This window comes from Eublepharis macularius, chromosome 1, assembly GCF_028583425.1.
Source record: "Eublepharis macularius isolate TG4126 chromosome 1, MPM_Emac_v1.0, whole genome shotgun sequence".
NCBI lineage: Eukaryota > Metazoa > Chordata > Lepidosauria > Squamata > Eublepharidae > Eublepharis > Eublepharis macularius.
Genome location: NC_072790.1, coordinates 48850400 through 48863398, shown reverse-complemented (window position 1 = coordinate 48863398; position 12999 = coordinate 48850400). Strand labels below are relative to the sequence as shown.

At 42.5% G+C, this 12999-nt stretch overlaps 1 protein-coding gene across 3 annotated transcripts in view; it reads left to right on the top strand.

Annotated features, from left to right (window-relative positions):
- Nucleotides 1–12999, top strand: part of LPIN1 (lipin 1) — a 160425-nt gene that overhangs the window by 63376 nt on the left and 84050 nt on the right. For all 3 annotated transcript variants that reach the window (XM_054981351.1, XM_054981346.1, XM_054981338.1), the window contains exon 2: nt 8171–8227. In XM_054981351.1, the coding sequence (XP_054837326.1) occupies nt 8171–8227 (57 nt within the window). The remainder of the gene's footprint in view (nt 1–8170; nt 8228–12999) is intronic.

Here is a 12999-nt window from a genome sequence, read left to right as displayed (position 1 = left end):
CTTTTCTAAAGGTCCTGTGGAGCTTTGGGTGGCGTAGCCAGGTCTGGGAGCTTGTGTTGGTGCTAGAGCTGCCAGGTTACTTGCCAGAGTAGGCACCTCTTGCCCCCGTGCTCCATGCTCCCACTGCTGCTTAATGGAGCAGTGGAAACAGAAATGAGGGGAAACCCATTATCACATGATGCTATGATGTGATTTCTGGTTGCCTACCTGGAAATGATAGCATGACATGAGCACTCTAGGAATCCCACAAATCTTTATGGTAAAAAACATAGAGATTTTGGCAATTCTTACAGTGTCAGGTTCCACAGTCTATGACTCCCCAGTCCTTCTGGGAGTTTCCAGCCAAGGTGGCAATGAGTTTGTGGAGGTTCCTGTAAAAAAATGCTATTCCTTGATTTATAGAAACACTTTCAATAAAAGTAACTCTTCTCCCTAAAAAGGCCGTGGTGATGTATCCAATCAAAAGGAAAGGTTTTTTTTTCAGACATGGGCTATTGCTTGAACTAAGCTGTAGGCACAACCCACCCCAATTTAAGCCCTGATTGCAATAGACGAGACGGAAGTTTAAACTCCCATTTCTCCGGTTAAAATAATGGGACTTCAAAGTGTCTAATGTGCATTGATCTCGGCCAAAACGTGCTTGTGTTCCACAGGTGCTTCAGCCTATGTTAATCTTTTAATTGTGGCTTGGATCTCACCGAAAATCTCTACTGATGGAAAGGTCTCCCACCCCTGCTGCATCCCCAAATGCCACTTCTAGGGGATAGTCGATCCCCAAAACAGCATATAGGGAGAGTCAGAGGTCTGCCATGAGAGGGGAGAATCAGTGAAAATCGCTGCCACTTTGCATGTGCAGAAATGATCAGTGGAGGCCAACCACACTGCACCTAATAACTACCATACAGGATCTAATTAACAGCCTTGCACAACTGCAGCCATACAGTATTCGTCTTCTTAGCCATCTGATGATCAAGGCATAAAGCTGCTCATTGGAAGACACTCAGACCCAAATTACTTCCTGCACAATCTTATGTGAGTCATTTCATACCACAGTATCCTTATTTTGAATTAGTAAGTCCCTCAGGGGGATATTGAACAGCTCAGTGAAAACAATGATATTTAAAACAACAGCATGTGGAAATCTTACAAAGGAAACTTCTGCAAAGTGTGTGTTGAACTGATGACTGTGGTGATCTTTATAATTTATAATTGATCGGCATTGCCAAAAGCTGCTCTGCAAGCCTTCTCTCATATCCAGTTTTAAAGATCATTCACCTCAATTAAGTTTATCTTTGAAGAATCGGTATGCTTCTATAATCTATACCACCTGTTCTGAAATTTCAGCTGCCCAAGGAACCCCATTTGGAGGTCCATGAACATTTTTAAAAATAGAGATTCAAGGTAGATTACAGAGAACAGAAGGAGAATATGTTGTGCTAGAAAAGATTAATGGGCAATGGAACTAATTTGTGTGGTTAGGAGCTTGAAATAATTCATTATGGCTCCAAAGAGAAGTCTTTCCAGCCATCTCTTGCCTTTGGGCTATTGTATTAAAATTGGCCCTTGGGGTGGTGTTCATGATATTTTCAGTGTTTGCTGCTTAAAGAAGCTAGAGAAGGGCACACTGTGGGCTTTAATCATGGCGTTATCATGGTAAATTTACCATGATTATATCTTATGTGCTGGCCCTACATGGTATGCCTGGAGGGAACCGGTACCTAGGACAAAAGAATGTTAATAGCTGATTTGTTTTAACTGCCTGTTTTAAATACATGTTTTGATGAATGTAACAGATGATTATTTTTGTATTGTACATGTACTGTATTTGTGACCTGCCTTGTATCCTGACAGTTTTGGAAGAAAGAAAGCAGGAGGGTTATATAAATAAATGTTCATAATGATTATAGATATTTCCTCAATGTGTCTTAATTGTTAGGAAATAACAATAATAATAACGTTCGATTTATATACTTAATTGTTAGGAAATGCTGTGTCCAATCAACAATGGGAGGTTTGGAGTAAGTGATTCTCCCTCTTTTTATTGAAGAGGAAAGCAGGTGTGTGTGTGTATAAAAAGGGTGGTTAAGATTCTAGAGGAGATTAGGAGTCTGGAGGGAGTGGGGACATAGAAGTGCCATTGGAGCAATGGTGTGACAGCACTTCGGGGGTGAACCTGAAAGTGATGGCATTGTGTTGATATGGCTCTCTAGGATTCATAGGAAATTCTATGGTTTTGTCATAGAGTCTATGGTGAATCCTCAAATACTATGTCAACGTAATGCTCTCATTTTCAGGTTTTCCCCAGATGTGCGTCTCTTTCACACTGCTTACCGATTGTGAAAGCTCCCGGAATGATGCACCTTCCTGGCGCGATTTCCCGCAATAACTGGAGTTACCGTGGGAAATCGTGCCAGGAAGGCGTGTCGTTCCAGGAGTTTTGCATGATCTGGTAAGCAGTGTGAAAATGGCCATGATGTCAGAACAATTTTCAGAACATTCCCCCCTCCTGCCCTATTGAGTGGCAGTCAGGTTTGGATGCTGCTGCTGGCAGGTTTCCAGGTATCAGAAAATAAAGGGCTGCCCTCGCCAGAAGCCAATGAAATGAGGGGGGGGGGAAAGAAAAATCCCGCGAGGGGTTGAAACGAGCAATGCTCCAAGACAATAGCTTATGAAATTAAATCACCTGGAATGACCTTAAGCTCTTGAACCAATTTCATTAAGGTCTATGAAACAAACTTGCAATGCTCCAAAAATTTGAAGTATACTAAATAAACTTACAATAGGCAACGCCTCACAACATATACTTCATGGGGGAATACAAACGTAAATTCCATTAGGCAACGCCTCACAACATTCAGGCTGAATGGTTTTACACCGTTATATACAAACAGGCAACCCTACTATACAGTGTAATACAAGCTAACTATATACAATTGTAATCCATATAAACTACGTGGCAGTCCAATGAGTGACAATAGTGACGCGTTGGAGAGAGGGGGGGCTAGGCCATCCTAGCGTCGTCAGACATCTAAACACGCCCAATCATATGACGCACTCCCCTCGCTGCCCCGTCGACTTAAAGGCACATCGACTTTTGTTCCCCCTGTTAGTGACCACCGCATTGATACATTTGAATTTATGGTTTTGAGGGACATTACCGCGGTAGAGGATAAATGCAATCGAGTTCGGCATAACCTGAACCGTGAAGAGAGACAGGCAATAAAGAATTTGCGTTCAGATTCCACTTTGGTGATTAAACCGGCTGACAAAGCGGGCGGGGTAGTCATTATGGACAAGGGATTGTATACTCAGGAGGTTCTCAGACAACTACAAGATTCCACCAGCTACTTAAAGATCCCATCAGACCCGATGAGCCATATCCAAAGCCTCATTAAGTTAGTATTGGATGAGGCGAGGGAGATGGGGGAAATTGAGGATAATCTATATCATGCTTTACAGGAGAAATCCCCAAGGATTCCATTATTTTATATATTGCCCAAGGTGCATAAACAAGGGTTCCCCCCTCCAGGCAGACCGATTGTGGCAGGCTGCGGTTCTGTTTTAGAACCTTTAGCAATACTTTTGGATTCGGTTCTTCAACCAGCTGTGACTAGGATAGACTATCCATTGTGGGACACGAAGGATTTTATTAGCCAGGTAGAGGACCTTCCATTGGAACAGGACGCTATGTTCTTAACAATGGATGTGAACTCCCTCTATACGATTATTCCCCACGAGGCTGCTAGGCAAGTTGTTGAAGAATCACTTAGACAGGACATGGGGGCAGAATCTCCGCTATCAATACCACTTTTGCTGCAACTGTTGGATCTAGTTTTAGAGAAAAATTACTTCAAATTCCAGCATCAATTTTATTTTCAACAATGGGGTGTGGCCATGGGGTGCTCGGCTGCGCCGAGCATCGCTAATCTTTTTATGGCACGCTGGGAAATGACTAACATTATGAATGAGGCTAACCCCTTTAGGAGTAATATTTGCTTTTATCGGCAATACATTGATGATCTTTATTTTTTGTTTTCTGGCGCTCACCAGATAGAACCATTTTGTAACTGGCTCAATGACCGGGACCAGAATGTTCACTTTTCCTGGCGCTACGCCAAAGACCAAATTGATTTTCTGGATGTCAGTACATATAGACACTCTTCAGGTACGGTCAAGTTAAGAACGTTTAAAAAGGTCACTGACCGTAATTCATACTTGGATTTTCACTATTTCCACCCCAGGCATCTAAAGGAGAATATCCCATATGGACAGCTGTTGCGCCTCTTGCGCAATTCATCCACCACCAAAGATTTTTTGACAGATGGGAGGTCTTTGTGTAAAGATTTTTTAAATAGGAACTACCCACAAGGACTTATAGATACAGCCTTCTCGCGTGCTAGGATGGTAGATAGGAGAACATTGTTCCAAACTAAGACCAGAAGGAATGAAGATAGGATCAGGTGGGCATTGGACTATACCCCCATCGCTAATTTGATTAAGAAAGTAGTGAACCGGCATTGGACCATTATACAGGATATTAAAGGCTGTGAATATCGACCACTTTGTGGCCTTAGGAGGACAACTAGCCTCCGTGATAGCTTGGTCCATGCCCGCCTTGACACGCCAACAGAGAAGGCACACTTACCCCAGGGAAATTACAAATGTGGGAGGTGCGCCATGTGCAGTCTGATGTGGGAAGGCAGAGAGTTTAAGGTCAGGGATGACAAATTAACTATTCATCACTTTGCCTCCTGCTACACCACAGGGGTGGTTTACCTAATAAAATGTCCATGCAAGTCCATTTATGTGGGCTGCACTTCCAGACCGTTGAAAACCCGGATTTTAGAACACCTCTCACGTATTCGTAATAAGGTGGTAGAAGCGCCTTTGGTGCAACATTACATGGAGAATGACCATGAGAGTGTGTTTCGGGTCTTGGTACTAGAAGTGATGCAGAGGGGAAGTTTTAACCAGACTGCGCTTTTGCGAAGAGAAGCCTATTGGATTTTGAGACTAAAATCTGTAAAGCCACAGGGCTTAAATAGTGAATTGGCTTTAAATTGTTTCTTATAGATCCAGATTCTCTGGTGAGGGCATTGCCCTTTTAAGACTGCGCTTCTGCGGAGAGAAGCCTATTGGAGTGTGAGACTAAAATCTGTAAAGCCACAGGGCTTGAATAGTGAATTGGCTTTAAATTGTTTCCTATAGTTCCAGATTCTCCGGTGGGGGCATTGCCCTTTTAAGAAGTGTTGGTAGCTGGTTTGATTTGCTTTAAAGATGAGCGTCCCAGTCAATCCACGGCGCGCTAAGAAATTTACTGCCGCCGTTTGCTATTGGCACGGGGAAAATACTGTGAATACGCAGGCTATGAATACTGTTTGATTGAACAGGTTACTGTTATGAAATTTATATGGGTACCTACTATGGAGCAGTCTATTCAGTTTGTTTTTGTCAAGGTGTATTTATTTTGTAGATGCAAGAACTATACAGTCGCGAACGTGGAGGATAAGACAACACAACGCACACGATCCTGACGAGGCGTGGGACGAAATCTGTGCTTCAGCCGGCCCCAGATTGGGCGTGTTTAGATGTCTGACGACGCTAGGGTGGCCTAGCCCCCCCCTCTCCAACGCGTCACTATTGTCACTCATTGGACTGCCACGTAGTTTATATGGATTACAATTGTATATAGTTAGCTTGTATTACACTGTATAGTAGGATTGCCTGTTTGTATATAACGGTGTAAAACCATTCAGCCTGAATGTTGTGAGGCGTTGCCTAATGGAATTTACGTTTGTATTCCCCCATGAAGTATATGTTGTGAGGCATTGCCTATTGTAAGTTTATTTTGTATACTTCAAATTTTTGGAGCATTGCAAGTTTGTTTCATAGACCTTAATGAAATTGGTTCAAGGTCATTCCGGGTGATTTAATTTCATAAGCTATTGTCTTGAAGCATTGCTCGTTTCAACCCCTCGCGGGATTTTTCTTCCCCCCCCCATTTCATAGGTTTCCAGGTATAGCAGGAGACACCCCTAGATGAGTCAGAGAAAGAAGCAGATGCTCTGAGTTGGCTGAAGCACCATGGGGTGTAGGATTTCTCTCTCTCTTTCTCTCCCTCTCTGGGATCTAATGTGGGAGAGTGGATCTGCTGCTCTGCAGGAATGCATCTACACCTCCACCTCTGGACCGCCTGTGCATTATGTGGTGGAGAGTGCCCTCAAGTCATAGCTGATTTATGATGACACCGGTGGAGTTTTCATGGCAAGAGACTAACAGAAGTGGTTTACCATTGCCTGCCTCTGCAACCCAGGTCTTTGTTGGAGGTCTCCCTTCCAATTACTAACCAAGGCTGACCTTGCTTAGCTTCTGAGATCTGATGACATCAGGCTCACCTGGGCTATCCAGGTCAGGGAACCTGTGTGTTACAGATAAAGCTAATACAAAATGCCACATGTCTCTAGTGCTCTCTCTTAATCTAAAAGAAACCAGTACAGGTAAACACTAACCCTGGAACTTTTCACTCCTTGGTAAGTGGGACATGTGTAACAATATGCCGTACTAGTAACTACATGAACATGACTGAATTTCAGGTCTATGAACTCAAACAGTCTAATCTCTCCTGAGCTGAGTATCTAATCTTCTCTGTGTTTGCTTAGAAGTAAAATAGAACAGCAGTGGCATTTTAAAGACTAACAAAATTAATTCCAGCATAAATTTTTGTCAGCCAGAGATCACTTCATCAGATGCCTTGACATGTACACACATTAGGTTGATGCGTTGATATGATGCGCTGATATTCACAACAGAAAGGGCAAGAGAAGAGAGATGTTACAAAGAGGAGCCAATTTAACACAAGGTCCAATAAAAAGAGTCATCAGTTCACTCACAGGGGACTCCTAAGTAGACATGGGCACAAATCGAAATATGAAGCAAATTTTGTCATGAAATGGGCCGTTTCGTGTGTTGCGAAACAGCATTTTGTGGGCCCTGGTTATCAAGAAACTATCACGAAATTAATGATTTTTGGCCTATTTCATTAGCCTTGTGAACTATTCATAACTGCAGACAGGCTGACTCTGATCCATTGATTCCCTAGGCAACAATGGGCACAGACTTTTTGTTGCCATTGGAAACCCCAATCATAGCCCACTTACCCTTGATTGGCAGCTCTCCTAGTCATCTGGAGAGCCTCCATTCTGTCCTATACAGCCATGAGCTGGGGTTCAATCCCCTAAGCAACCAAGGAGGTGGGCCTTCTGTAGCCATGAGCACACCAATCTCACCCCTCCAAACCCTGTTAGGCAGGTCTGTCAGCCAACCAGCTCCACTATGTCCAGTCCTTCGTCCTCCTCTGATCCAGCAACTCCCATTCCCCGTTTCAGTCATGCACTCTGGCAGCACTTCCCTTCCCATCCTTCCCATTGACCTTCCTGATCAATGTATTGCAAACTGGGAAGGTGGGTGGAGGAGAGCCTGCTGAAGTCTCCCTGTGAGATGGTTTTGTGGGTTTTCCGGGCTGTATTGCCGTGGTCTTGGCATTGTCCTTGGCATAAGGAACTACAATGCCAAGACCACGGCAATACAGCCCGGAAAACCCACAACAACCATCGTTCTCCGGCCGTGAAAGCCTTCGACAATACATCTCCCTGTGAGTTTGGCATCTCGAGGTATGAAGGGGGTCGTTGAAATGCCCTGGGTTCTGACGAGTCATGAAACTAATGAATCATTTCAGCAAATGTGTCAATTTTGTGATTTGCGATTCGTGGATCGCGACGAAACTCTCATTTTGGGCTTTTTCTGTTTCGTGCCCATGTCTACTCCTAAGAACACTTTGAAGGGAGTAAACCCATTGAATAGACCAAAGTTGGATTCTGAGTATACCTGCTTAGAATGACCCCGCCAGAGGGTCTCCTAGAGTATATATAGTTGAAGTTTGTTGAGAGTTACAAAAACTTTATAAGGGTAATTGGGATTCAAAAGTCATAGTGGACATCTGACACCAATTCCCACTGAAGACAAATGCATATTTCAAACAACGTTTAGAGAGGAGGCACAATTTTGTGGCAGATCATGGAGATGTTAGCAGGAGTTGATAGATGGGTGTGATAACGCATTTGAATGATGAATGAGTTGTAATCATTAGTTATGCTTTCTGTTTTGCTTTTAGATTCCACTGATGAAGGATCCGGGCTGGATTCGAAATGTCTGGACACGTAACCTGAACGTGAGTGTGGGTTTCTTTTTTTGCATTTCTATTTATGTCAGGGACTGAACTTCTAGGTGAAAACATCTGTAGATATTGTCATGTCTTATAGTAATTTAATGAATCATGCCATAGATATAAGCTGTAAAGACTCCAGACTCCCCATAACACTTCAGATTTTATTTAGATATCATTAATAAATTAGGGAGATTGCAACATACAAATTAGGTTTCAGAATGTTTTGAGCCAGACTCATTGCAACATCTGCATTTTAATTGCTTCCTAAATGATTCATCTTTTGTCTACTCACATGGCTGCTGTGTGGGTCAGTTGACAGATGTATACATTTAATCTTTTATTCATAGTTTAGCCCATTCTTTTTCAAAGCTTTGAATCTCCTGATAAGTAGTCCATCAAGAAGGTTGTTAAAGATGTTGTGATGGCTTTATCTGCAAGCAGATCTATATGGACATCTAAAGCTTGCCTTAGCTTGGTAGTTAAAGGCTGTCCTTGCTTGTAATTAACCAATAATAGCTCCCACCTTATGATAAGGTTAAAATGACATCAGTAGGAACTACCTTGTTATATATGGTTGATCAATACATCTTTGTTGCTGTATGTTTATTTGGGACAGATAATGATCAAAAAGAGATAGATGACTGGAAGAGGTCAACATAATGGTCATACATGGACTGCAGCTGGAACATGTCATATGATGCTTCTGATTTTTGTGGTCAGTTAATATCAAATTATCCTTATAACCAGATAAATGTTGCTGTCTAAACAGGAAGGACAACAAAAAAGGAGGGGCCACCCCCGTTGTTGCTAACAATAAACAGGAAGGACAAGCATAAGCAACACGTGCCGAGCCATTTTCCCAACCTGAAATAGCCCAGGAAGCTGTTATTTGCCCCAGTGGGGAACTTCATGTGTGCTGATGGAAGTTTCATGTGTACATGAAAGTTTCCTCAACAAAGCAAACAATGGCTCCAATGCAGCCATTTTAGGACAGGAAAACAGTGTGAGGTGTAGAAAGAGTACATTCTCCCTCCCAGTGATCTGAACCAGCCCACACACGCTAGAGATATTAGTTTTAAGCTAGGAACTCCTTGCAAATGTCTACTTGACTTGGAGGAGACCCAGGGATGGATGTGGGAATAGCACGTCATATAGTTAGGCCGTAGAAAGCCATCATAGCAAAGTTTTCAAGCCAAAATGATATCTGCTGGAGTCATCTTATGAATCTTGTCATGAACTAGAAAGTGGCTTTAAAAAACTAATAATTGGCAAGAGTTGTGCTGTATGTTTCCTCCTCTTTCCACCATAACATGATGTATCAGCCAGGGTCTCCACCCAAGTACCTGATTGCGCAAAGGTCTTGTTTTTTTCATTACTTCCCCTTCCTCACCTGCCTGTCTGAGGGAGAGGTCATGAAAACACAATCAAACATCTGGTGTCCCTGGACAGGAAAGCTGATCAAAGGAAGGTTTTACCATAGTTTATGTTATCTGCATGGGGAAGGGGAGGGGCTCTTTCGTCATGCTCTTTCATCATGGGAAAACACATGAGCTGGGGCTGAAAGGAAGTGACTTGTTCATGGCTTGCCACTGAAGCAAGGATTCAGAGGCCAAAATGATTTGGAGGCCATTAAACAAAACTGATTCCAGAGGGCACTGTGTCAGAAGATACAGAGGCTCTTGGGGTAGGGATGCAGGTCTGAACCTTGAGGGCATGGGCAGTATCAGGGCAGAATCTAGAATTAAAATTTAGATGGATGTTTTAGGTATTACCTTTGCATAATGGGGCATTTGCATAATGGGAATTACATTTTAGATGTATGTTTTACCTTTGCCTGCGGTATTCCTGATATATGCGGTCACCATTTTACATGAATAATATATATATATTGCAGCTTTGATATAGGCAAATGACACCCTCAATCAACTGTGTTTACCATCACATGTATTACAGCTGGAAAATATGTGCAGTGCCATATTCACACAAAATGGCAGCCATGCATATTAAAAGAGCAGTGCGTACTTGGAGTTCCAATATTATAACAGCTGAACAAGGCTGAACAAGGCTCTATTAGCTTTAGCAGTCCTATAGGGGAGGATTTTTCCCCCACAGATTGCTTCCTGGTTATTGGATGTGGGGTTAGTGGGTTCACTGGTTAATAGTAGTCTGGGGTTATGAAGTAGCATGGTTGCCAGGATTTGAGACCTCATGCCAGCAACCCTTTCTTCATACTGCCACTCTGAGCAGCAGCAGAATCATCATCATCATCATCATCATCATCATCATCATCATCATCATCATCACCACCACCACCACCACATGTAGAATGATGTCACTTCCAGGGAAAACCAGTGATTTTTAGAACAACGTGATGTCACACTGTGTGTGACACTGGTGTTCTTCCCATGTTCTGGCGCACCCATCTCCTGCTACTGGCTGGCAATTCTAGGGAGTGGTACCATGAAATAGTAGTGCAAATCAGTTCGCATTTTTGCAAAAAATACCTCTGTTGCTGTTAGTGAACATTGGGAAGAGGTGGAGTCATGGTCAGAACAAGCTGTTCTCTGTATGGACAGGAAAATCTGGGAGAGGAATGATTTCAGTTGTGCAATTTCCACCGACATGTAGAATCTCCATTGTAATGCTGCTAAACTTGGAAAAGGAATCACTGAGCAGTGAAGAAAAGTTGTGGTGTTGAAGTGTTGGTTACCTGATGAAACAAGTTAGATAACTGAAAATCCCTTTCCCTTGTGATATTTCATAAAAGTGCTTGTCTTTACATGGGATAGCTCTGAGATAGAGCACTGAAGCCTCCCTTAGCAGGGCAAGGCCTATGGCATCTGACGTCACCACAGTGATTACTTGGTATGCTTGTCTGGCAGTATCTAGATTGCAGAGTGTAGAAGTGATGGGAGACACCTGGACATATGATGAAGAGTTCACCTGGGAAGCAGGCATAAACATATGGATGCGATCCTAGGATACTTATCGGTATGACTTGGTTTTATTCTTCTGTATAGCTTTCTCTTTGTAATGTGAGTGCTGGGGAGCAGTACGCTGTGAGGCTTCTTCTACCGTACTATCCTAAGCAGAGTTACACCCTTCTAAGTACATTCTAGTCAATCAGCTTAGAAGGCTGTAACTCAAGATTGCACTGCAAATCGACAACTGACGTAGAAAATAGCATTTGTGGTTTTGACTGTGTATTTCTTCTCTCTCTTGTTTATGGCATTCTTGTTCATTTTAAACTGAGAGATTTTTTTAAAAAAATAGCTCCTTTCTAACAGCTTTTAAGCAACCTGCTGTTTTCCCTTAATGTTCAAAATTGCTTAAATCAATGGTCCTCTATTAGCTTTAACAGATTCTTGCTAATTTGCATTAGTTGAAGATCTATACATAAGACTTTAAGAAGAATTCTGCTGAATCAGAGCAGTGGCTTGTCTAATCTATTATCCTGCTTTTCACAGTAGTCAATAGATTCCCTGGAAGGTCCACAGCCAAGGACCAGAGGCCAGGCTCCCATTTCCCCATCCCCCCATCATACATGGTGCCTCTAGCAACTACCACTCAGAGGTTCCATTAGCCACCCTGGTTAAAGCTATTGAACCTTTCCTTCATTTAAAATTTAAATCTGTACTCCACCACTGAGCTATGACCTCTCCCCTGAGTGAGAGAAATCACAGAACCAACAGGTATTTTGATAGTTCTTTTAAAAGCCAAGCTGAAGTTAAGAGTTGAAATGCTTTTTGGTTTGCTAAAGTAAGTTCATACTTCAACTATTTTAAACCTTATATTGCTTTTCATTTTGACCGATCTGTGAGGATCTGTGAGACACATCGTCACCGTCATTGTAACATTCTTTATGAATAACTACACCAGAGTCCTAAACTGTTCTGCAATAATAACTCGAACCCTGGGGACTATAATTCTGTGTGGAGGACTGTTGACAATTTTTAATGGGGGTGGGTGTCTCACCAAACTACAATTCCCAGGAATCTTTGAGGAAGAGATGATAGCTAAACAGGCACAACATTTCTGTATATTTGTAGTGGGCATCTGTAGCCAGTGAGGATCCATTTGGATTAGAGATGGGCATGAACTGAAAGTTCATGACGAACCGAGCCAGTTCGTGGTTCACCAACCAGCAGTTCATCAGAGCCCATTTCTGATGAACCGCCACGAACTTTAGTCTGGTTTGTTTGGGTCATTTTTGGGTTCGTTACTGCAGACAGCCTGGTGCCGATCAGTTTCCTAGGCAACAGGGGATGGACTTCCTGCAGACCTTCGGCTGACCCAAAAGTGACTTTCTGCTGGCCCAGAAGTGACCTTCTGCTGACCCAGAAGTGACTATTTGCTGACCTGGATGTGCGGTTTTCACGAACCAAACAAACCGGTTCGTGCAAGTTTGTGGTTTGTGGTTTGTGAAATGCGATAAACCACAAACCGCATGGTTTGGTTTTTTCCTGATTCGTTACCATCTCTAATTTGGATGTTTGTCTGACAGGTGCCTCAACTTTTGCTATGATTACAGACCAACATAATTTTTAAAAAATCTATGAAAATGTGTCTTGTCAGAAGACACGATAGATTGAATCCATTCTTAGGCCTCTTTTCACAACTGAGGTTTAAAGATTTTATTTTGCTTTCTGCATCACATGAATATAACATGAATATAAAACCTTAAATCATTTGAGATAGACTTCAAATTCTTTTTTGAATTATTTTCTACACTCAGTATTCATAACGGACACAAGAAGTTCCACTTCCACACCAGT